The sequence below is a fragment of the Telopea speciosissima genome, chromosome 8 (assembly GCF_018873765.1).
Source record: "Telopea speciosissima isolate NSW1024214 ecotype Mountain lineage chromosome 8, Tspe_v1, whole genome shotgun sequence".
NCBI classification, from domain to species: Eukaryota; Viridiplantae; Streptophyta; class Magnoliopsida; order Proteales; family Proteaceae; genus Telopea; species Telopea speciosissima.
Window position 1 is genome coordinate 63,257,939 of NC_057923.1, and position 24,694 is coordinate 63,282,632.

Sequence of the window (24,694 nt, forward strand, 5' to 3'; positions counted from 1 at the left end):
TTCAGTCTTGATAGAGGCATGCCAGTTGAGGGCATTGCCGAGGTCAAGGGATTGACTTCTCCTGTTGCATATTTGGGGCAAAAAATGGCCCCTCTTGGTGGTTGTAGATCCCCCCCCCCCCTCCCCCGGCGTTTTTGTAGATTCTCCTGTAGTTAGTAGTTAAAGTCAAGAGAAGAGGATTGAGTTAATGATCAATTACTACCTCTATGTGAAGGCTGTCCTTTTATCCAGCTGAGAGCTGCTGGAACCTTAAATAAGGAGGCAATGAGGCAATGGTTATAAATATTGGTGAAGGCTGCCCATATCGTGTCTTTCCTCGGTACAGATATCTGCCTGATCTTGTGTCGGTGGACTGGTTGTTATTAGGTGCAAGGGTTTGGTCGAGATCGAGAACGATACAGTTCTTGAAACCAATATTTATAACATTGTATAATCTTTTATTTGATATTTCAATAATGGGAAAAAGAAGACTGAATGGTGTTGACCTACGACGAGACCCGCCCCTCATTAGTGTTACTCTCTCCCTGAATAGGGGGTATTGATTCTAGGCTTACGTGCATCTTATAACGCCGTCATAATTTTGTTTTTCCAACTTATAATCAAGCATGGTTGTTATACCAAAATTAACCTTTGTGGTAGGATCCGGCCACTCTCCAGCGTACATTGTGCGGCTGAGGAGTTCCAATCCACACCGCTGCATGCATCCCGGTGCAGTGGGGTGTGGATCGAGGCCTTCCCAGCCGGATGATGTGCGTTGGACATTGTCCTGCGTGGGAGAGGAGCTTCACCTCTTCGTGGTAAGTGAAGGGTGAATCCTCCTCTATGGAATGGTAAGTGAACCTATCTCTATGGGGAACCGTTATCCCCTACAATTCGTTGCCCTTTCCAATTCTTCACATGGGGGTGAAAATGACCTCCCTACTCCCCGCCCGAAAACATTGCCCAAGGTGGAATTCACTCCCCCTTATTAGAGGACTTGGAGGAATTGGAGATGCCTGCGAATTGAAGGTGATAATTATTCTCTCTATGGGTGGCGGAAAATTATTCCTTAAAAAAGGTTAAGATAAAAATAGGGTTGCCACTGAACCTATTGGATCAACCAAAATTGTTTGGTGTAGCCTGAAGCCGTGAACTGAACCTTATCGATTTAACAATAGTTGTGTAACACAGTTGATATGCTGTGGTGTGCTTCATGCCCATGCTCACCAAGATGTCTTGAGTTCGAGTCCCTGAAAAAAAAATAACCTTATCGATTTGGTTTCAATTTTATAAAACTAGTAGAAACTGAATTGGCTCTGAATTGGTTCACAAGACCAAACCTGAAGAACAATTAAAAAGCCATTAGTTTTCAATGTATCTGGAAAAAAAAAAAAAACGTTAACAAGTCACATTGCTCTTGCACTCGGACACAAAGGCACGCAAAAGTATCACTCTACTCCCATGAATAGCCATTAGTTTTCAATGTATATGGGAAAAAAAAAAACGTTAACAGGTCACATAGCTCCTGCACTCAGACACAAAGGCACGCAAAAGTATCACCCTACTCCTATGAAATAAAAAATTGTTTCGATATTGATGCTCTTGCGTGCACTCTTAATGGCCTTCATGCTATTATAGACGCCTCACAACCAAACAATCAAAAGGTTGGTGGTGTACCGTAAACTAGTGTCTACTGTGTTTATCCCTTTTCTCTCCCTTTTGAAATGACCTCCTACCCTTCATGTATGATACCCAATCTCACACCCCATTGATGCCACCCATTAGTTTAATTGCGCATGGGCGGTGTGCCTATCCTTTTCCCATATGAAAAATTGATACTGAACTGATAACAACTCGATACGAGCCCATTAAGCTAACCCAATAAAATACAGAACCGAATCGAATCAAAACGCAAAATTATCCAAACCTTACATTGGGTTACCAGTTTGGTTTCGATTTGACCCATTTATCAGTCCGAAAATCGGTTAGATCGATCAAAATCAGGAGGCCAATCGCTTGATAGGCAACAAAATTCCCTTTCGGCCAAGTGGTGGAAATGTGGAAAACAGAAAGAGGGAGGGAGGTCCGGAATATGGGCATGGAGTGTCGCGAGAACGTGGAGACCTTAGGCACTGGCTCAGAACCCGAGGTAGAGATTCTTATCCAATCCTTGTCCTTCTAATTTTTTTTTCTTTCAAATTTGGGTTTTGTGTAACTTTTTTTATTGGAAAACGAAATCAAAGTTGTTTAATTCCCATTTATGAACAGTAAAGAAAGTAGTAGTACTATGATACAGAAGAAATCATTGAAGAAACAAGGGAATAAAACAGAGAAATATTAGGTTTGGGTCATAGGAAGAAAGCGAAAGCAGAAGAAGAGCAAAGAGCAGAGAGAGTCAGAGAGAGATGAAAGGAAGTTCTTTGGTACGTGTTTTACAAATGGGAATGGTGGTGTGGTGCATTGGTGTTGCGTGGAATAGCGTTCCAATTGGGTGTGAAGAATGCAAGAGAAAAGCAGTGATTTTCAACTTTGGGGATTCCAATTCAGACACAGGAGGTCTCGCAGCTGGACTCGGCTATAACATCACCCTTCCAAACGGCCGTACTTTCTTCCGCCGTTCCACCGGTCGCTTGTCTGATGGTCGCTTAGTTCTCGATGTCCTCTGTAAGTGCTTTTCTTTCATTTCTCCATTTCTCTCCCTAATTCTTACCTCTTTTTTTTTAATTTTTAGAGTCTTTCCTTTTGGCGTTTCTCGGCAAAAACAACAACAACAACTATGAATTATCGGCATCATATGTTCTTCCCAAGAAAAAATAAAATTACAAATGCAAGCACTCCATCATAGATTAATAATAGTTTTAGAAATTTGGGTTTGGGAAGTGGGAAATTGGAAGTTTTGAACTATAAATTAGGGTAAAGGAGAAATAAATTGATAAAATGTATGGGGTTATATAAGTGAATCATTCACTGGGATTTGATCTACTAATGTCCAATCTCATATCAAAAGTTAGAATTCTGAATTCCAGAGTTCGAGTATCAATTCAAGCTCTATCTGTTCTTTGTTTTCCTTCTTGGTAAGGAGCAGGAACCTATACTATAGTTACAGATTTCAATTTTCCAATCCGAACCGAAGGAAATCGAATCGAATCCTTGTTGGTTTGGTTTACATTTAAATTTTTATGAGCTCATAGAAACTGAAACTGAACTGGTTTGATGGAAACAGAAAACAACAGAATCTAAAAAAACTGTTTATGTATTATTGGAGTTTCCTCCATCCACGGTAAATAGGATCCCATTCACCAAGGGGCAGGAGATGGGAGGGCTGGAATGACCGAATGAGTACCGCGAGGGTATATTGGAACATACAAAAACCCTAGGTGGAGGAAAACTGTCTTTTACTATTTGTGGGGAGCGAGGCCCGTGTAGGGCCAATGGGACCGTGCGGTGGCATTGATAGGACAGTCATTACCATCTTTTTATGGGGGATAAAGCGGTCATTTTGCCCCTTCTGTGTCTTGATGCGGGGCGCACACTCCCCCGTAGAGAGAGCTTTCTCATTATTTTTTGATAAAAGATTCTCTGAGCTGTCGGGGCTGGAAGGATACGCTTGCACCTAAATTGCAACCAAACCAACAATGAAACTATTAAACCCACCCGATAAAAGACCGAATTGAGTTAAAATAGACCAAAACCAAACCTTGGCTTAACAATTTGGGTTTAGTTTAGCCTAGTATCAAACTAAAATCGGTCCAGACTGATCCAAACCACAAAACCGGTCCAGCCACCCACTGAGATTTGAGACCCCACCAGTATATGGGCTCATCACTTTCTTCTTCTTCTTCCCTTCAATATTATATTGGGCAATTTTCATATTTCACCCACCCAAAAAGCATAAGAAAAGAAGATAAAGAAGTACTAATGGATGTGTCGGTTTGTTTTCACTTTTAGGTGTTAATACACGTGAAGTAGCAGTAGAGAAGTAAACAATGGTTGGGTCCCAATTTTTTTGATCTTTAAATGATTCCCTTCCCTTAATTAATAATAGAAGATGATGGGTTGATACATCAGTGTCACCGACACCGGCTGTCAACATAATGGCTGGAGCATGGCCTGATGTGTGTGCAATTTTAATAATAGAGAAGATGATGAGCCGAAATATATTTTTTTGTAGAAATGTTTACATATTCTAATTCCAATTTTTAGGTTCCAACCGATTTTGAACCGATTCTGATTGATTAGATTCGGAATCAATCTTTCTCATAGTACCTATGTTCAAACACAACCCGGCCAGCGTAAAAAGACAGGTGCATCCCCCTGGAAAGACGGAAAGGATCAGGGCTGTGTTGGTCTTTTCGTGCTGGATGTGTAAGGAAATAGTGTATTAAGCTCAACTAAAGAATCTGACTCTCCTCTCCAGTAACTTGGGATTCATTTTTATTTTTGAGTAAACTCAACCTAGACCCAGAGGAACTCGAGAATGGATCATCTGCACGTACCAACAGGTGAACGTACAAGTGAGAGCCAACCACCTGTCCTATTTTTTTCATTTATAATGGGAGGAGGGATTTATATGGAAATAAAATTAAAATGTGATTGGCTCTCACATGTACGTTCACCTGTTGGTACGTGCAGAAGAAACTCATGGCTCCTATAATAAACAAAACCAAGTTGGTTACTTGGTTTTGTAGCATTTCACAAAATTGAAGCTTGGTTAAATTTTGTTGACAAAGTAGTTTGGGTTGCTCTACCAAGATAAAACCTGTTTTACATACCACTCCTAATATATGGAGGCTAGTCAACAATTGTGTAATTGGTCAACAGTCCATGACCAAGTATGTAGGTTTTATCTATAGCTAATTGGCAGTTGCACCTAATCTGGATGTTTTTCAAGCCCGGAATCGAGATATGGTTCCGTCCCGGTAGATTTTAATCCGGAACAGATTGGAATCGGGCGAACTCGGTCCAGCATTGATAGAAATTGGCATAAAAGCACCCTAACTTCAGTTGGCCGACCAATTTCATCCTTCAGACTGTTAATTTCAGTTGTGAAGCTTTCTTTCGATAAATTCGTTGTCTACATACTATTATTTTGTTTATTAGATGATGTACATGTTTGCTGCATGGTGAATAATATATCCCTGTATTTTCGATCCCTGATTTTATAAATGAACCATATTAAATACATACTAAATTGCCTACGCATTTTTTAACACGGAATTTAAACTATTATTGATGTTTAGATCTGTTTAATATTCTGCTACATATGTTTACTTGGCAGGCCAGAGTTTGAATATAAGTCTTTTGAGTCCGTATATGGATTCTTTGGGGTCAGATTTTACAAATGGAGCAAATTTCGCAATTGTTGGTTCTTCTACCCTACCAAAATCAATTCCTTTTGCCTTAGATATTCAAGTTAGGCAATTCCTTCATTTCAAGGATCACTCACTCCAAATTACCTCTCCTCCTCAAGGTATGAATTTTCATCTACAGTCTACATTATCTATTCCTCCATCCACCCAGTAATTTCATCTATGTTGATGATATTATGATGTTCATGTTCATGGTTTCACCTTATAAAATTTTGATTTCCCCCTAGGTTGTTCAAGCTCCTTGGTTGATGATAAAGGTTTCCTAAATGCACTTTACATGATCGACATTGGACAAAATGATCTCTCCGATTCCTTCACTAAAAATTTAACCTATGAACAAGTCATCCAAAGAATCCCATCCATCCTTGCACAAATCAAATCTGCTGTTAAGGTGGGCTTTGATTCTGTTTAGCTGACATTTCTTTAGTGAGTTTCACATTCTTGTTCAACTCTTTATATGTGAAAATTGGTGTAGACTATTTATGATCAAGGTGGCAAGAATTTCTGGATCCATAATACTGGGCCGTTGGGCTGTCTTCCCCAAAAGCTATCATTAGTTAGCAAAACTATCGAAGATCTCGACAGATATGGATGTATACGCTCATACAACGATGCTGCAGAGGAGTTTAATCGAGGTCTGCGTGCTCTTTGTGAAGAAATGAGAACTGAAATGTTGAATGCCACCATTGTCTATGTAGACATGTATAGCATCAAGTATGATATCATTGCCAACTCTACCAAATATGGTAAGTCACTCTTTTCAATCCAGAACTCCATAGTTGTTTAAAATAGCAGAATTTTCCTCTGTTTCCCTCTCTTAGATAAATCATGTTTTTTCTTCTGCAGGTTTTGAGAATCCATTAATGGCGTGTTGTGGCTATGGTGGCCCTCCATACAACTACGACATTCGCTTAACATGTGGACAGAGTGGATGCCGTGTTTGTAATGAGGGAACACGCTTTGTAAGTTGGGATGGAACTCACTACACTGAAGCCGCCAACACCATGATCGCATCCAAAATATTGTCGACAGCTTATTCCACACCACAATTCAAATTCGACTTTTTTTGCCAAGCCTGACAATCCTTAGTCTATAACAGATATTTTTTCTCCAAGTAAACAATTTGTTCTACATCTTAACCATCATTCTTCAGTTTCCTGTGCTAAGTGTTTTCAGGATCATAGCTACGGGGAGGAAGAAGGATGAAAGCATTGTCATCACTTATGGTAGAATGGCTAGAAACCAATGTGCCATTGCCAGTTTGCTTTCTTTTTTGCCATTTTTTTTTACCTTAACTACATTTGAGGCAGAATGGATGCAAGCCCAGGTTGAAATTGCAGTTCCTGATACTTCGATTTTTGCAATGTGGTATGCCACAACTGTACTAATCTGAATTTTTGAGTAGGAAGTTATAGCAATGTGATGCAACATTTCTTCGGTCACTTGGTTTGGTATCAAATTAAAGGTCTTAATTCAGTCTTATGGCCCATCTTTATTACACATACTCAATTGTCAAGAATTGTTCAAAGACAGGACACAGCAAACACTGTCCTGTAATTATAGATTGAGGAAACTGAGGAATCAGATTCTAATGCAGTTCCTTCTGCAGATCACAGTTCTTGTATCTTATTGAGCCTGAGTTGGTGAATGCTCAGTTTTTCTCAGCTTTGAGTAGGAAGGAAGGCTACATACACAATTTTCCAATTAAATGATAAATTGCATGTCTTCCCAAGGCCACCAAAGACTATTGAAGATGCAATACCACATGCAAAGAAATGGTGGCCTTAAAGGGACACTAGAAAAGAGCTAAGCTGCATTAGTTCTGAAACTGCTGGAACTTTTCAGCTACGTGACAGACCAGGAAAGATCTTAATTGATTTAAAGGGGATGCTTTCAATGGAACAGCAAAGAGAAAGCCTCCATCACTTTAAGATATTGAATCTAATTTGGGTAGACTAGTACAAACTCAGCCTCATTGAACCTGACCAAGTTGAATGCATATTAAGTTACCCATTACACCACTCTTCAGTTTCTGACTGTGACTTGGTAGAAAAACTTAGATCACTCAAACACAGCTTCCAGACAGACATGTTTTGGGTATATCATCTCACTGTCTAGTTGCGAATTTTTCCTAATGGTTTGACAGTGTCATCTCTTTACAGTGGAACTGGTGGTGCAGAAGTTCTCTCTCTCTCTCTCTCTATATATATATATATATCTATATATATATATATAGACATAGATACTAATTTTTTATAACCAAAATTAAAGTGGTTAAAACTTAAAAATGAATTAGTTTTGAGCTTACTTAATTCCAGGATCTAGTTCATGAGATGTGAAAATCAGAGGAATGTCTTTCTTACTGTCATTGTTTCATTGTGTTGCTCACAATGTATTTGTTTAGCTTCAAAGAATCTGTGCCACTGCAAGGCCAGCCAGGTTAGTTGAGATGGGGGTCCTTTGTGGCGTGGCAGGGCTTCATGCCTGTGTGCTGGACTGCGTGCCCGGGTGCTCCCAGCCGTCGGATCTGCGCTGGACGCCCTGCCGCACCACAGAGGATCCGGGTCTGGTTAGTTGACTTTATGGGATGCCCATGTCTAAAGCATTGAAAAGTTATTGAAGAAAAGGATTGAGAGTAATTTGCTTCATTTAGTTATGGATGTGTTTTACTCTTGCCTTTGTGCTCTTATCCTGCCCCCAGTTTTGTTAATGTGATGCAGAATGTGGGCTTTGCCAGTGCAGAAATGAAAGTGTATAGTGAATGAACCAATAAATTGAGATATAGGACTCATCTTTAGAGTCCAACAAAATGTTTGTAGTGACTCCGAACAATAGGACAACCAATCACACAACCACGAACACTTTTTATTGCAATCACAACAAAAGACAACTACTCAAATAGACCCTACTAGTAGTTGTTGCATTCAACTATTGGGATACATTGAAACTCTAACAGTAGCGCTCAGAAAGTCAATGAAAAAACTACCAAAAGATTGGCAAAACAGTAAAATGCAAAAACACAAGGATGAGAGTGGAGAAAATATGGGAGCAAGAGATCATACAAAGATCATGTCCAACAACTAAATTTGTCATCTTTTTATACAGGGAAGGTGTCTCTTGGACTTACCTATTTAAAAGCCTCCATGAGAGGTGGTTTCCATATTTACTCACCCAGGTTTAAGAAATGATGATCAAACCAGGTCTAAGTCAGTCAGTTCAAGTTTTCATTGACTCAGTGTTTTTGCGCTAGTCATTTGAAACTTGCAGTAATTTTTTTATTATATCATATACTATCCATAGACCATGGTTCTAGTGCACGGTATCGGATCGGGTTTCGATCACCTGCAAAACTAGTACTATAATGATATAGTATCGACATGGATCGGTCGTATCAGACAAATTTGCCCTTGATTTGATTTCCTTTTAAACATGATTTTTTTTTTTTTTACTATTTTACCCTTTCTTCGTACTGTGTCACCGATACGGTATCAGGATCAGCGAGTAGCAAAACCAATACGTATCACCCTCGATGCGGACGATATGATACCGATACCTCAAACCATGTCATAGACCACAAGTTTGGTCTACAACTAAACAAAACCCTAGAATTTTTGTTCACTGTCTTTAATATAAAATAGGGGTGCCAAAAAAATCTAGACCGCCCCCTGCCCTGAGCCCGGACAGGGCCGGTCTGGGCCTGTATTTAATATAGGGCCGGGCTAGGTTTAGTATTTTCCTAACCCTGGCAAGGTCGGGTTGGGCCTGGGTTGAGGCCGTGGTGGCCCTTGGTGCAATTGATCAAGTGGTCACATGTTCGAGTCTAGAAACAACCTCTCTATAAAAAACATCAATTTTTTTTTTATAATTATACAATATATGTTGTTTTGTTATGTGGGCTGTGATTGAGCTTTGTTAATTCCACAACTCAATGCACCAAAATATTCAGGGTCAATCAGGGCCGGGCCAGGCTTGGGAAAACCATGCCAGGGTCTGGCTGAGTTAAGGGTACGCTTGGCCCTGGCAGGACCGGGCTGGGTTTGGGTTTAGATTAAGCCATTAAGGCTCCTAGGGTTGGGCTAGGATTTAGAGCAAGCCCGCCCAACCTAGACCGTTAACACCCCTATAATATTAGCCCTTTTTTCTTCTCACATGCAAAGCAATCATAATCTCACTCTCTCCTCCCTTGTAGAAGGAGAAGAAGAAAGATATTAAAAAGGGAAAAGGAACGCCACCCGGTGGTGCATTGTGGTGTGGACCTACGTCTAGACATAGGGGGGACGCGAAATAACCGGCGCACCCTTTGGACGTCGGTGCATTGATCATTTCGCACACCCTTATATTTGGGGTCAGGTGCCCGCCACAATACGTGACCGGGTGGTGTTCTTTCTCCCTATTAATAAAGTAAACAAATAAATGACTCGCTGTGACCAGATTTGACTCGTCCAAATCACCAGGTTTTGAAAAAGGTGAATCAAATAAAAAATTTCAACCATGGTTAGTAGTGCAACAACTAATGCTGTGTCAACTATGCTAGTAAACTAAATGTCAAATCTTCACATGAAAAACCTGCCTTCCCTCATCGACTTATAACAGCTACTAGTTAAAACACAACCTCCTAACCAGCTTCTTTAGTGTCTCTCCACCCTCTCCGCAGAACATAAATAAAGAGTTAATGAATAAACAAGTCAAAACATAAGCAATAAAAAAGATGAAAAAAAGTGAATCATACAATAAAATCATTAACTGCTCTGCAAGTGGATCCTTTATAAAGAGAAAGCAAGAAGCAATTTTCGACAAGGGAAGGTTAAGGACCTAATTCTGAACACACAGTCCATGTTTTCCCTCAGCCTGTGAGAGTGGGAAGTGGGGCTTGGGTTTGAGGTTGTGGGAAAGAATAACTTGTATATATCTCATGGTCTTATTATGATGGAAGACGCAATTGACTGATCTTATGGGCTCTCTATTGTAACTCCACATGGCATAGAGAGAGAGAGAGAGAGAGAACTTAAGATTGGGCCATGAAAGCCGTAAGGCTTTGGCCATCTTGGGTGGGGACTACCACTTAGTCAAAAGAGAGAGAGAGAGAGAGAGAGAGAGAGAGAGAGAGAGAGCACTTAGGGGTCGGATTGGGCCATGGAAAGCCGTAGGGCTCTGCCGGCCATCTTTGGTGGGGCCTGCCACTTGGTCAATGGTTTAGATTGTCAACAATTATTGAAGAAGCTTTACTAACTACTGCCTCTTCTTAATGACCGTTCGAGACCCTCTCAATGATATCAAGTAGGCATTTGAGTAAGCATTGTGCAAGACAAAATCATTTCACTCCACACTCTCTCTCTCTCTAAATTAAGTAAAAAAAACAAAAAGAAAGAGAGAGAAAAAACAAGGGTTCTACAGTCTTTAATCGGAAAATTATCACCTTCAGTTTCTTGCCCGGCCCAATTCCGTATGCATGTAATAAGAGGGGGAGGGGGGTGGACCCACTCGGGTAGAATGTTTGGGTAGGGATAGGGTGGTCATTACACTTCCTATTAGAGGAACTGAGGAACTGGGCGAACTGAGGAACTGGGCCGGACAGAAAACTGGAGGGGACAAAGATCCTAATGAGATTAGGGTATGTACATATTCTCTATCTTCAATTGCACTTTGCCTTTGATTGAGGAGGAAGAGACATTTCTATTGGTTGGAAATTAGATTTATTTTTTTATTTCAACAAAAATAGGAGGGCATAATCTTTGTTGTAATGGCAACCTTGTAAGTTTATCAAATCATTCCAAATATATAGGTTTTTAAAAGGTTTGAAAAAGGCAGATGATTTATACTTTTTAAGGATGTAAAGAAATAAATAAATATAGTTTCAATCCAATAATTCAAACTCTAGAATCATGACTTTTGTGGTATGGATTAAAGTGGTAGGTTTTGATATTTTTGCATATATGCATGTATATAAGTATATACTTTTGTTAGGATAAGTTATATACATATTCTCTATCAGTTGTTTCACTTTATATACTTTTTCATTTCTATTTATAAAGGTTGCTCAAGTCCTCAAAGGGGGGGGGGGGGGAGAAGATAGTGGGATGTTTGGTACACATTCTATTTGTGTATGTGTGTATACACATATACACTATAATTAATTTCTCTTTTTCATGTTTTTTTTTGTTAATTCTATGTGTTGATTAATTAGTGGCTTTATATCCCCTTCCCTACCAAAATTAGAAGAAAATAAGAAAAGAAAAAAGTTCTAATCAATCGACGTCATTGACATTTTTGTTAAGCGTGTGTTTAGAATATTACATAAATAACCTAATAAAAAAAATTCATAAAAAATCACCACTTGTTTAAGCATGTGTTTAGAATATCATAAAGTGCCTGATTAAAAAAAATTAATTAAAGCACCACTTGTTTTAGTGTGAATTACGCTTAAACTCGATAGTCTAAAGATCAAGTTATGTCAATTGCTTGATAATTACAAATCTCCATGAGAAGAAACCCCACAAAAAGTTTCATAGAATGAAATCAATGAATATTGTGACTAGCTAACAGTGCTAAAGAGAGGCTAATGACATCCTTAATGCTTTTTAATGGCTCTTCTCAATAGTACTATTACTACTACTACTACTACAAAGCTCTATTGTGGGTTTTCATTTGATCATTTCTTCTGTGGTTCCTCCTGTGTTTTTACCTGTTTTCTTCAGACCAGCTGGCTATGATGGCAATATTGGTGATGGTGATGATGGTGGACCTTTAGCTAAGTAGGAGTGGGGCCAAAATGGTGGTGGGTAGAAAAGATGAATAGATTGTGCTATTCTAAACTGAGCTACTGCATTAGTTAAGCCACAAAGCCACTAGATATGGTTGTCAGACAGAATAATTACACGTGGCATAAATGAATGGAGTGAGACCCACCATATTATGGGAATCACAAAAGGCAATTGGGATAAAAATTTTTTTTTTGGGTAATTTACATTGTAGGAACCTTAAATTTGACAATTTTAGTCACATAAAGGAGATATTTAGCTGTCAAAACTTGTAATCAAAATTGGCAACATGTAACTTATAATTTTACTTTTTTGCCTTTTTAGTATTGTGATTATTTTTCTTCCTTTTCCGTAAGGATAAAATCTATCATTTCACATGTGTTAAGAAAACAATGTCTAGAATGACGATTTATAGAAGAAAATGCAAAGTGAAAGAAAAACACACACGCACAAGACCAGATTTACGTGGTTCAACCCCAAGAAGGAAGGTTACGTCCACGGTCGAGCGATAGTTCTACAAATCCACTAATCTCTGAAGCAAAATACAACTCTCTCTCACATCTCTCAAAGAGATAACAACATATTACCAGATATGATGCCATTGACCCCCAAATCTCTCCCTTCACTCTTTGTAATTATTTGTAATATTTTCCATATCTGTACAGATCAGTGTTAGGTAAGATAACAGATCAGTGTTAGGTAGGATAACTTCAGTTTTGATTCTTTCCTTATATCATGGAGACAACCTCTCCATTGTAGTTTGTATATATTTACACATTTCTCTCAAATACAACACACACGGATCAATTCAAACATATCTTGAGCACTTTCTTTACATGGTATCAGCCTAAAAAACGATTCTGGTTCCCCTACTGCTCTCATCTCTCATCTCTAATGGCCACACCACCTGCTATTTCCGATCCTACTTCTCCATTCTTCCTCCACAATGCAGACCATCCAGGCACTCCTTTGGTCACTTAGCTTCTAAACGGAGATAACTTTCCCACTTGGAGCCGAGCCATTACTGTGGCCCTCCAAGCCAAGAATAAACTCGGATTTGTTAATGGAACCCTTCCCAAACCTGCTACTGGATCTGCAACCAGTGACGCTTGGGATCGATGCAATTCCATGGTCACTTCATGGCTCATCCATTCTACCACACCCTCCATTGCAAATAGCCTCCTCTAGATTACCACTGCTAGTGCAATCTGGAAGGAGCTTCATGACAGATTTTCTCAAAAAAATGCATCCAGATTGTTTGAAATTCGACGCTCCATCTCCAACCATTACCAAGGCACCGATTCCATCGCCTCCTTTTACACCACCTTGAAGGCATATTGTGATGAACTAGCATCATACCGACCACTGCCGGCATGTACATGTGGCGCTATGGCCACACTTCAAAGCTATGTAGACACTGATGCCCTCATGGATTTTCTCCAGGGCCTTAACGAATCCTTTTCTGCTGTGAGGAGTCAAATTCTCCTAATGGACCCTCTCCCTCCCATGCCAAAGGCTTACTCCCTCCTACTGCAAGAGGAGCGTCAGCGCTCGCTGCATACTGCGTGCACAACCCCACCTGATCAGATTGCTTTGGCATCTCAGCATAATGCAACTAAATCTGAATCCAAAGGATCCACTCGTCCACGTTACCACTGCACCCATTGTAACATGGATGGACATTCTAATTCTAGATGTTTTAAGCTTCACGGCTACCCACCGAATTGGACACCACGTTCCAGCGATGGCAGCAAGGGCAAAGCACGCCAACCTCACAACATTGCAACTTCTCGTCCACCTGCTGCTAATGCTTCACAGACCGGTGATTCATCATTTCCTAACTCAGCTTTCACAACCATCTCGGCTGAGCAAATACAACAACTTCTTTCTTTGCTGCCCACTGGTAATCCCCACCCTCTTGCCAACATCTCAGGTAATACCACCATCCCATCTCCTTCCCTTTGGATTATAGACACAGGCGCTACAGACCACATGGTCTCTGATATCCGTCTATTTTCCACCTCTCAGCCTTCCATGACACATTCTTCAATTCGATTGCCTAATGGCACAAGTGCCCCGGTTACTCATATTGGCATTGTGCCTATACTTTCCCATGTTTTGTTAACTGATGTGTTATTTGTCCCTTCATTTCGTTTTAATCTATTATCCATGAATCGTCTCACGGCTCAAACTAGTTATGTTCTTACTTTTCATCATGATTGCTGTTTTTTTCAGGACCAACAGACGAAGACGATTTTTGCAAAGGGTGAGAAAATAGGTGGTCGCTACTATTTGGCCTCTTCCATTCCCATAGCTTCGGCCATCACATCCTCTCCATTTGATTTATGGCACTGGCGCCTAGGCCATTGTTCTCCATCTCTTATGCCAACCTTAAGCAAATTAGACTCTAATGTTTCGTTTTCAAATAAGGGTGTTTGCACTATTTGTCCTGTTGTGAAACAAACAAGGCTTCCCTTTCCCTCTAGCATTATCTCAACTACAAATTGCTTTGAATTAATCCATGCCGATATGTGGGGACCTTATCATACCCCCTCTTTGTCTGGGGCGTGTTATTTTCTGACCATTGTGGATGATTATTCACGATCTACATGGGTATTTCTAATGAACCACAAATCAGAAACTTCATCTTTAATTCGTAATTTTTTTACAACCATAAAAACCCAATTCAATGTCACCATTCGTCAAATTAGTACCGATAATGCTAGAGAATTTTTTAATAATGATACATTCCATTTTTTCCAAAATCTAGGAGTTTTGCAACAGTCTAGCTGTGTTTCCACCCCACAACAAAATGGTGTTGTGGAGCGTAAACACCGCCACCTTCTAAATGTGGCCAGAGCTCTTCGATTTCAAACCAATTTACCCCTCAAATTTTGGGGGGATTGTGTCCCCACCGCCTGTTATTTAATCAATCGTTTACCAACCCCAGTTCTTCATGGCAAATCACCACATGAAATATTATTTCACAAAACCCCCAACCTATCCCATCTAAGAGTTTTTGGATGCCTTTGTTTTGCATGCAACACAAATGTCAAACACAAATTTGATCAAAGAGCTTTACCTGGCATATTTATTGGCTATCCACATGGCCAAAAAGGATACAAGATATATGACCTCTCCACCTATGTTACCTACGTCTCTCGCGACGTCGTTTTTCATGAAACAACCTTCCCATATCAATAGACTACTGAACCCACCACTCCAGATCACCACGTCCTACCCTTATCCGCCCCTGATTATGAAGACCCACCTTCACAAACACCCCCACCCATTGACAATGACTCACCAACACCAACTTCTCCCCCCCCCCTCAGCCACCACCTTCACCACCACCACCACCACCACCACCACCACCCCCCCCAACGCCCACCCCGCATCACCAAACCACCTGCTTACCTCAAAGATTATCACCTATCTCTCGCCCAAGCAAGTTGTTCTTCGCTCGTTGGCCCAGATACATCTCATCCACTTTCCCATTTCTTAGGTTATCATCGTTTCTCACCTAAGCACATGTCTTTTCTCACTGCTCTAACATCTTCCACTGAGCCTCACAGTTTCACCGAGGCAATGAAGCATTCCGAATGGCGAGAAGCAATGCACAATGAGATAGTTGCGCTTACCATCAATAATACATGGACCTTGGTTCCTTTGCCTCCTGGAAAGAAAGCCATTGGGTGTAAATGGGTCTACAAGATCAAGAGACAGGCGGATGGTTCTATCGAACATTACAAAACTTGTCTTGTTGCTAAGGGGTATTCGCAGATTGAGGGTGTCGATTATTATGATACATATGCTCCGGTGGCCAAACTTGTTACAGTTCGTGTTCTACTCACCATTGTTGTTGCTAAAAACTGGTCCCTACACCAATTGGACATCAATAATGCATTCTTACATGGGGACCTTTCAGAAGATGTATATATGCAGCCACCTCCAGGTTTTCATCGTAAGGGGGAGTCCACTGTTTGCAAATTGCAGCGCTCTATTTATGGTCTTAAACAGGCGTCACGTAATTGGTTTGCAAAATTATCCACTGCCCTATTGAGTTTCGATTTTTCACAATCACGGACTGAACACTCACTTTTTGCCTTAAAGCATCATTCCGACTCAGTATACGTACTAGTTTACGTCGATGACATCATCATCACTGGCTCTGACAAAGTTTTACTTCAGGACATCAAAAGCAAAATTTGTACACGCTTCCATACCAAGGACATTGGGCTGCTAAAATACTTCTTGGGCATCGAGGTTGCACGCTCAAAGAAAGGGCTCTATCTATGCCAAAGGAAGTATACTTTGGACATCCTCAATGACAGTGGACTCACTGGAGCTAGACCAACCGATTTTCCTATGGAGCAGAACCTCAAACTTTCAGACTCGTACTGGTACTATTCTCACTGATCCCACACCTTATCGCCGGTTAATTGGTCTCTTAATCTACCTTACTGTCATAAGGCTTGACATCGTACATACGGTCAACATATTAAGCCAATTTATGCACCAACCGAGACAGCCCCATCTCGAGGCGGCATATCGTTTACTTCGATACTTGAAAGGCACCCTTGGACAAGGACTTTTTTTTCATAGCCACAATGACCTGTAGCTGCAAGCTTTCTGTGACTCTGATTGGGCCAGTTGCCCGATGACTAGACGATCAATGACAGGTTATTGCATTCTCTTGGGGTCTAATCCTATATCTTGGAAGACAAAGAAACAGGCCACCGTATCTCGATCCTCTGCAGAAGCCGAATACCGTGCCATGGCCATGGCCACTTGTGAAATCAAATGGCTCTCATATCTCTTACAAGATCTTGGATTACACCCACCACAAGCGGTTCCCTTATATTGTGACAACCAGGCTGCCCTTCACATCGCAGCCAACCCAGTCTATCACGAACGAACCAAGCACATAGAGATAGACTGTCACGTTGTTCGTGAACAAATAGCTCAAGGACTGATTCACACTACAAAAATTGCCTCCACCGAACAACTGGCAGATTTATTTACCAACTCACTTGGTCGGGCCACTTTCTTGCATCTCACGTCCAAGCTGGGCATTCAGAATCTTCATGCTTCATCTTGAGGGGGAGTATTATAGGATATGATGCCATTGACCCCCAAATCTCTCCCTTCACTCTTTGTAATTATTTGTCATATTTTCCATATCTGTACAGATCAGTGTTAGGTAAGATAACAGATCAGTGTTAGGTAGGATAGCTTCAGTTTTGATTCTTTCCTTATATCATGGAGACAATCTCTCCATTGTAGCTTGTACATATTTACACATTTCTCTCAAATACAACACACACGGATCAGTTCAAACATATCTTGAGCACTTTCTTTACAAACATTATATAAGAAAACCCTAACCCCAGAAAGTAAAAAACTGTCCCCTTTTTGTAATCCACCCGGCTTGGACCTGAACTGAAATAGGTCGTAACTGGATTGAGATCAGACTTCACCAATAACAACATGTGTATTAAAAAATTATGCAAGACAATCACAATGATAAATCACTTTCAAATTATTTTGAAAACCCTTTTTCACACTTGACTTAAAAACCCTAACTTGGATGCCTCTAGATCATGGGACTCCACGGGGTTCGCAATTTATAATAAGAAGGATAATTTAGAAGATTGTGAATGTGACAAATCAAGTTGCCTGAATTAGAATAACAGACTAGACATACATTGACCAAACCGTTTCTGTTGCAATTTGTTCATATTATATTATTAATTTCAAATTATAAATGTATATATGCATGTGAAAGTGAAATCATTTCATTTCATTTGTAGGTTAAACACAATGAGTGATGATCAGTTTCTTCTGTTTAATTATGCATGGACTCCCCCCCCCCCCCCCAACCATATTCTAATTAACATGTGACATGCTATTTATCTTCCTCTTTAACTTTTATGATTTGGGTATGAAATTAGTTAAGGAATAAAAAGGTGTATGTGGGGAGGGTATATCCATAGAAGAATTAGTTTATCACCCTTTTCGCCTTTTGAGTTAAAAAAAAAAAAAATTTAATTTGCACATATGAGATTCATGGTATCTTTGACTATCAAAGTAATCTTTTATGACAATGGAGGTCATTTTCAACCTTAAAGAATAATTAATGGATCAGGAAACCATGGCTTGTCATTTTCCCCTCTAATTATTATTTTGAAATGTAATTTTTTTTCCTTTTTTTCTCAATTTGGGTCCTCTATGGTCGAGTTGCCTGATAGGACCCTATTGCCAAGACACAATAAGGCGGTAAATGATCGCCTTACTCCCCCACTCGGGCAAGGCACTCAGACAGGGGTAAGACGATCATTTACCACCTTGCTGTGTCTTGACAGTAGGATCTTATCGGGCAGCTCGACAGTAGAGGATCAGGGTCCATTTTTTCTTCCCATAATTAGGAAAAAAAAAAAGAAGAAGAAGACAAATGGAGCATGTAGGGTCATGATGCTATTGCCAGATAATACTCCCCTCTCCTCGGACAAACTTTTTATTTTATATAATTTTTTTATAAAAAAAATAAGCCGTAATTAGGGGAGCACATCAAGAGAAAATTATAAATCTTTTATTTTTGCACCTTGATTGTTCTTTTGATTTTAAAATAATTATCTTTATCAAGATATTATTTTTTAAATTTATTTACCGAAATAACTCAATCCTTTTTCGTAAGATGTGCGTGTAAATATGCCACTGAAATGAGTAAAGCTAAAGCAATTTAAGCACCTTCTTGCCTTTAGGCATAACCCACTCGATGTAATTAATATTTAAATCTAGCAAAAGGGGGGGGGGGGGGTGGAGAATTCTTGATTATTTAGGACTCATTATAATCCTATGCTATAGTAAATTTAGTTTTGTGTATATCCTCTCATTCTCTATGAAAAGTCTGATTTTTTGAGAGAGAGAGAGAGAGAGAGAGCTTTACTTTTAGATAAGTTGGTACTTTTTGAATGAAGGGTTTAGGGGGATCGAGTTTTCCTTTAGACACGGTGAATCTATTTACCGCGGGGATTCAGATGTGTACAGAAAGGTATTAAAAGGGTATTTTAGAAAACATACTAATACCTTATAAGGATTTGTGAACCCTATGATAATGGGGTGAACCTTCACCAAATAGTGAAGGAAAACTTTCTCCAAAGATTGATGTTATAATGTTTGACTTAAAATGTAGACACCTAATTTAATAATTTGAAAATGTTCCAAGCCTTTCTAAATGATAAAAAATTCAAACTAAGTCAAAAATTTCAGACTTAAAGTCTAAGAGGGAAGTAAGAGATCGATTGAGAGTGAACCAATAGAATAGATCCCACAGAGTCACAATAATGCTAGTTTGTTTGGACGCCATTGTTATTGAGCTCCGACCTCTTGAGTGTCTCTGAACCAATAACCATGCATGCACCAACCACGTCTGAGTTGAACATATCACTCGTCACTATTGTATTGAAAAAGATCAAAATAATTAAAAGCATTATCAAGTATTTATGTTGTATAAAACTATTTGTGCATGCATGCACTGAGAGTCTGAGATCGACTTGCTCTAATATCTTCATCATTTTTTTGTAGAAAACGAGAACCTAAAATAATACAAAAAAATTAAAAATCACAAATAAGCAATCACACAATATATACAAGGATTTACGTGTTTCGGCAAGATTATCTACATACACAATGAAATGAGCTCTCCTTCACTATCAATGGAGAATAGGGTTATAACCGTTCGTTTTCACACCCTTTTTTTTTTTTTTTTTGGATAACTAATTTATATTAAAAAAAAACCAAAAAGGAAAAATTAAATATACAAAAAAAAAAAAGCAACCACCTAGAACCCCTTTGAAACAGGCTTAAAGAGGGAAATGAGAGGCCCCTATAACAAAAACGAGACAGGCTACGCATCAACAAAAGTGTCAAAAACAAGGAAGTTATAACCGATAGTAGATACAAAAATCAGCATCTCTCTTAACCAATTTACAAAGTTTCTCTGGGAAGTCAACCGGGTTGAAGAATAGTCTCCACATCATCCGTAGGTAAGGAAGCAATATAATTTGCTGGTTGATTCACCTCTCTCATTAATTACAGAGAAAGAACCCTCGCTACAAATTTTTATAACAAACCCTATATACAAAAATTTATCGAAATACTCATATAATCCTAAAAAATTACCAATATAACCTCAAGGTCTTCTGCTCCTACGGCCTCTTAACGACCTGAATACAAGACATCAAACCCCCAACACCTTCATCACCATATATATATATATATATATATATATATAAAATTAAATCTGTATATTCATGGAATCATGCATGCATGGTGGAGGTTTAATAAGGGAATTAGAAAGATTCTCACCATCCCTCTTGACCAGCTGTGTTAGGTTCTTCATTGCAGTGGATTCTCATGATCAGTTCTAACTCTTCTTGGGAATCTCGAGAGAGAGAAAAAGCTTCATGAAAAATTTTCTTTATCAAATTTGCTTTGTTTTAAAGTTATTATAATTTGAGATCCAATGATCCAAGGTCGTGGCACATGTTTGTTACCACCAGTAGAACCTAAACTCAACTCAAGCTTTACGTAACCCGGCCATATATGCTTATCTGATCTTTCTGCTGGATTGATGACTCCATGGTGTATGGCACTGTCCCTATAGAACAGAGTCAAACCCTAATAATTTATCTGATATATATGGTCTCAAAATAATAATATTCATATTCCATAGAAGACAAATCTCTTGCATGCAAATTATATGGGAGCTTCTTCTCATTTGAGAATAGTTTTGTTTGGTTCATGGAAGGAATATGGTACCCTAGAAATTCAACTCTTTTTTTTTTTTAGTTATAAAATATATCAAAGACCTTCTATTATTATTATTATTATTATTATTTTTTGGGGCTAAATATTACTTATTTAATTTATTTTAGGAAACAATATTTTAGGTTTTAGTATATTATTTACACCAACTTCGGCATCATTACTTGAGGCTTAATTAGTAGGTCCCCTCACATGCTCATGTATAGTTGATATTTTAGGAATATATTCTTAAATCTTAAAGGGGGGGGAGGGATGGATATGCTGCTGGTGTATATTGGTATCTCATACATCAAGTCAATCGGGGCACATGAGGGAGTCCAATATAATTTGTATATTGGGAGCCCACATGGTTAGTGAGGAGAGAGGGAGTGTATGTGTGTCAGAGAGCTAGTGTGCATTACCGGCCAGCCGCGTGCATGTCATTTTTTTTTTATTCTTAGTAGTAAAATAGTATTTTTTGTATGCGCAAGTAAAGATTCCAATGTTAATGGCCCACTTTGATAAGATTATCAAGATGGCCCAAATATTTTCTACATGCTAGTTTTGATGTGACACAAATCTTGTAGACATGTAGACCTAAGATCCTCTACTCACACGTAAAATTTCAATTTAAACAAAGCTTGTCAAGTGGCAAAATAGGACTTTGAAAATTTTGACTATAAGAGAATATATAGTAGTGATCAAAGTATTGTAGACATGCATACGAAAATTCATGGGAATGCATATGCCAATACAAGCTAGAGAGAGGAATCAATTGAATAAAGCTATAAATTGGACCGAGTTTCCCTTCACCCATGGTCGAGAGAGAACCTCTTAATCTATGAGATTCTAACCTCTAATTGGATTGAGAAAAGATACTTCAAACTTCCACAACAGGAGTGGAAGATAATGATAACACTCACTATTCTAAGAATCCAATCAAAACGTAAAATAACTTTGGATGTAGAGATTCTCTCTTTCACACTTGATTGGTAATAAAAAACTTTCTACTATTTTAAAAAACAAAAAACCTTTTTTAACTTTAACTAAAAAGTATAAAATTTTAATTTATAACACTTCCAACACCTTATTATTGCACATTACTACCTTTTTCAAATTAAATTCGTGGTGATGACACACTGTTTGTTCACTTTACCAGTGGGAGGAGGAGATTCTTTCTTCAATCTCTACGGATGAAGGGAATTTCAATCCTTTTAAAGAAAGTATTAGTTATGTTGAAGAAGCTTATTATCCCAAAATGAAATATATAGGAGAAAGATTTACACGTTATTTCAAAATTCGGATCAGATTCAGTCGAATCGGTCTAATCGAATCAGAATATATAGGACAGCCCTGATCACATGTTGAATTCCATGCATATTACTTCATCTGCCCCACATATTTGTTGTATACACCAACTGTTTATATAAATTAATTAGGAATCTTTATTTTTCGTTTGGTCTGCGTGTAACATCGGCCGTTTTTTCTTGTAAAAATGCTTCTCTTATGTACTCTACATGACAACGTCTTAGATAAATGTTGAACATTGCATGTACATGCTACATGCACATACATGTAATAGAGCCACACTCATGTAATGTGTGTGTTGTGAGAGAGAAGCCAAACTCATGTATAAGAAAGAGAGACAGAGAGAGGTGGGATTAGCTTACTCTTTTTTATGGTGAAAAAAAGAAAAACCTTTAAACTAAAAACAAGAAAGTGGGGAGCAGTCTCTGTGGGGGAGCGTAGGGGCATGCACACACAGCAGCCAATGAGAACGTATTCTAGCATGTTGAGGGTTGGATTTTTTGCCTATCATGGGGGTAGGGCGGTCATTTTGTCCCCCACTATGTCTGGGTGTGGCCTGTGGTCCCCCCATAGAGACCATTTTCCCAACAAGAAAATACATCCAAAATGTTCTCTGAGAAATTGCCTCATAATTTATTTTTTCGAGCCCATATAGCTAACTTTATGAGCCCATCCAACAATTACCTTACTTTCTTTGTTAATATTTATGGAATTAAAAGAGCTGAAAAGAGTATTTACATTTATGGAAGGTTGTGCTTGACGCATTGGTCAAGTGCTCATTTACTGAATGCTTGGTCATGGGTTCAAGTCCTAGAAACAGCTTCTCTGAAAATAGAGGTAAGGTTGTGTACATTTGACCTTCCCCAGACCCTCTTAAACGCAAGAGCCTTGTGCACTGGATACGGCATTTTTTATCCAACAAATACTTCTATGGCATTGTTACCCAACAATTTTGCTCCACTAACACCTTGGGTAAAGCCCTCTGGTCTCGGCTTCTCCTGGAGATCTGCATACCCATATCAAGAATAGTTGAAACAAACATATTAATTACTACTGCCCATCCAACTTTGATTTGATTGGGTATCAAAACTTTCCCCAGAAATCACTAGTGGATGATATATAGTAGATCAGTGTAGAAGTATAAAGGAAGATATAATGCATTTGATTCTTTATCATCTAAATGTCAACTCTGCAGCCCATCTTGAAATGCATCTAAGAAAGAGATTTAGTGACTTACAACTGAAAATAGTTAGATTCCTTGATGACCAAAGGAAGTAGTAGGTAGTGGTGGCCGCCATGGTGTAAAAAAATAGTGAAAACTTGGAATCACCACTCACCAGTTAATTCCCCCCCTCCCCCCAACCCCTTCACTTAAGGGGAAGGCAAGTCACATCGAAATCAATAGCCATTAAAGGAATAATAATAAATAAATAAAAAATGCATGGTTCGAAGTTCTAAGTTAGAGTTCAGAACACCCTGGTATTGACGTATCCCACGTTTGATTCAATTATTTTAAGGGTTATACTATCAATTAATGGCATGAGCTGATTTGAGAGATAGTTTAATACTTCCCTTAACAATGATAATCAAATGAAAGTTCTTTTTTGTTCTTTAATAATTACAAGAACAATGGCCTATGAAAATTACAGAGCAGACTACCCAAAAGATAATCTAAAGAAAAAATGATACAGTGAAGAGCTAGCTGGGTTGTGGGTATTTCCTGCTTCCTGCTTCCTGCTTCCTGCTTCAGAGAGGATCAGACAACTAAATTATTAATTAAATTTTTTTTATAAAAATTTTGGGAAAAAGCAGAGTTACCAAAACTTGCCAAGTAGTCGCAGAAACCAATCACAGAGAAGATTCCAGAAGATTTGTCCCTTGGCCCCCTTTAATTTAAAGGTGACTCTCCATTGTTCTCTCTCTCTCGTTTTTTTAAACCCTAAAAAGCTCCAAATACATGAGCTGGTAAGTAGTGTAAATGTAAACCCTTATGTGTTATGTGATTGTCTGATACTACATTATTGCTGCTTTGATGTTTGACCCATCTCTTTTATCCTTTTTTTGATTTGTCGTAACCTTTTTTTTTTTTTTAGCTTTTTGGGGTTTTCATTCCAAATTTTTTTATGTAGTTTATCAAGGTATGTACTGTGTATTTGTAATTTTGTATCAGTGTTCTTCCTTTAAACAATCCAAAAATAATATAGTAACAATTGCACAGGTATTTAATTATGAATGTTTTGCTGTGGAGCACTGAGACTCTGAGGTTTTACTCTAATTTCTGCTGAGTATTGACCCACACGGCCACATTGCCACTCCTCATTAAATCCTACTGTCCCCCTTTTTCAACCCTTTTGTGGCTTTATATATATTTGCAGTTCCCTCTCACACCTTCTCTATGCTCACATTGCTTGCAAAGAAGTGATTCAATTCAAGCAAAAGTGCTGCCTTGTTTCCTGGCCAAACCCAAACTGT

General features: G+C 38.8%; 1 protein-coding gene across 1 annotated transcript; it reads left to right on the plus strand.

Moving 5' to 3' along the window:
* Positions 1-2,294: 2,294 nt before the first annotated feature.
* On the plus strand, positions 2,295-6,435 carry LOC122670516 (GDSL esterase/lipase At1g09390-like). Its single transcript, XM_043867424.1, has 5 exons — positions 2,295-2,643; positions 5,258-5,449; positions 5,576-5,739; positions 5,824-6,094; positions 6,195-6,435. Exons 1-5 carry the CDS (start codon positions 2,385-2,387, stop codon positions 6,425-6,427), a joined length of 1,119 nt encoding a protein of 372 aa, XP_043723359.1. The 5' UTR covers positions 2,295-2,384; the 3' UTR covers positions 6,428-6,435.
* The last annotated feature ends 18,259 nt before the right edge of the window (positions 6,436-24,694 follow it).

Excerpts from the sequence above, each read along its gene's own strand:
- LOC122670516 (XM_043867424.1), top strand. The coding sequence starts at position 2,385 with ATGAAAGGAAGTTCTTTGGTACGTGTTTTACAAATGGGAATGGTGGTG. Across the intron at positions 2,644-5,257 it reads CTTAGTTCTCGATGTCCTCT|GCCAGAGTTTGAATATAAGT; the intron begins GTAAGTGCTTTT and ends TTTACTTGGCAG. Across the intron at positions 5,740-5,823 it reads AAATCAAATCTGCTGTTAAG|ACTATTTATGATCAAGGTGG; the intron begins GTGGGCTTTGAT and ends AAATTGGTGTAG.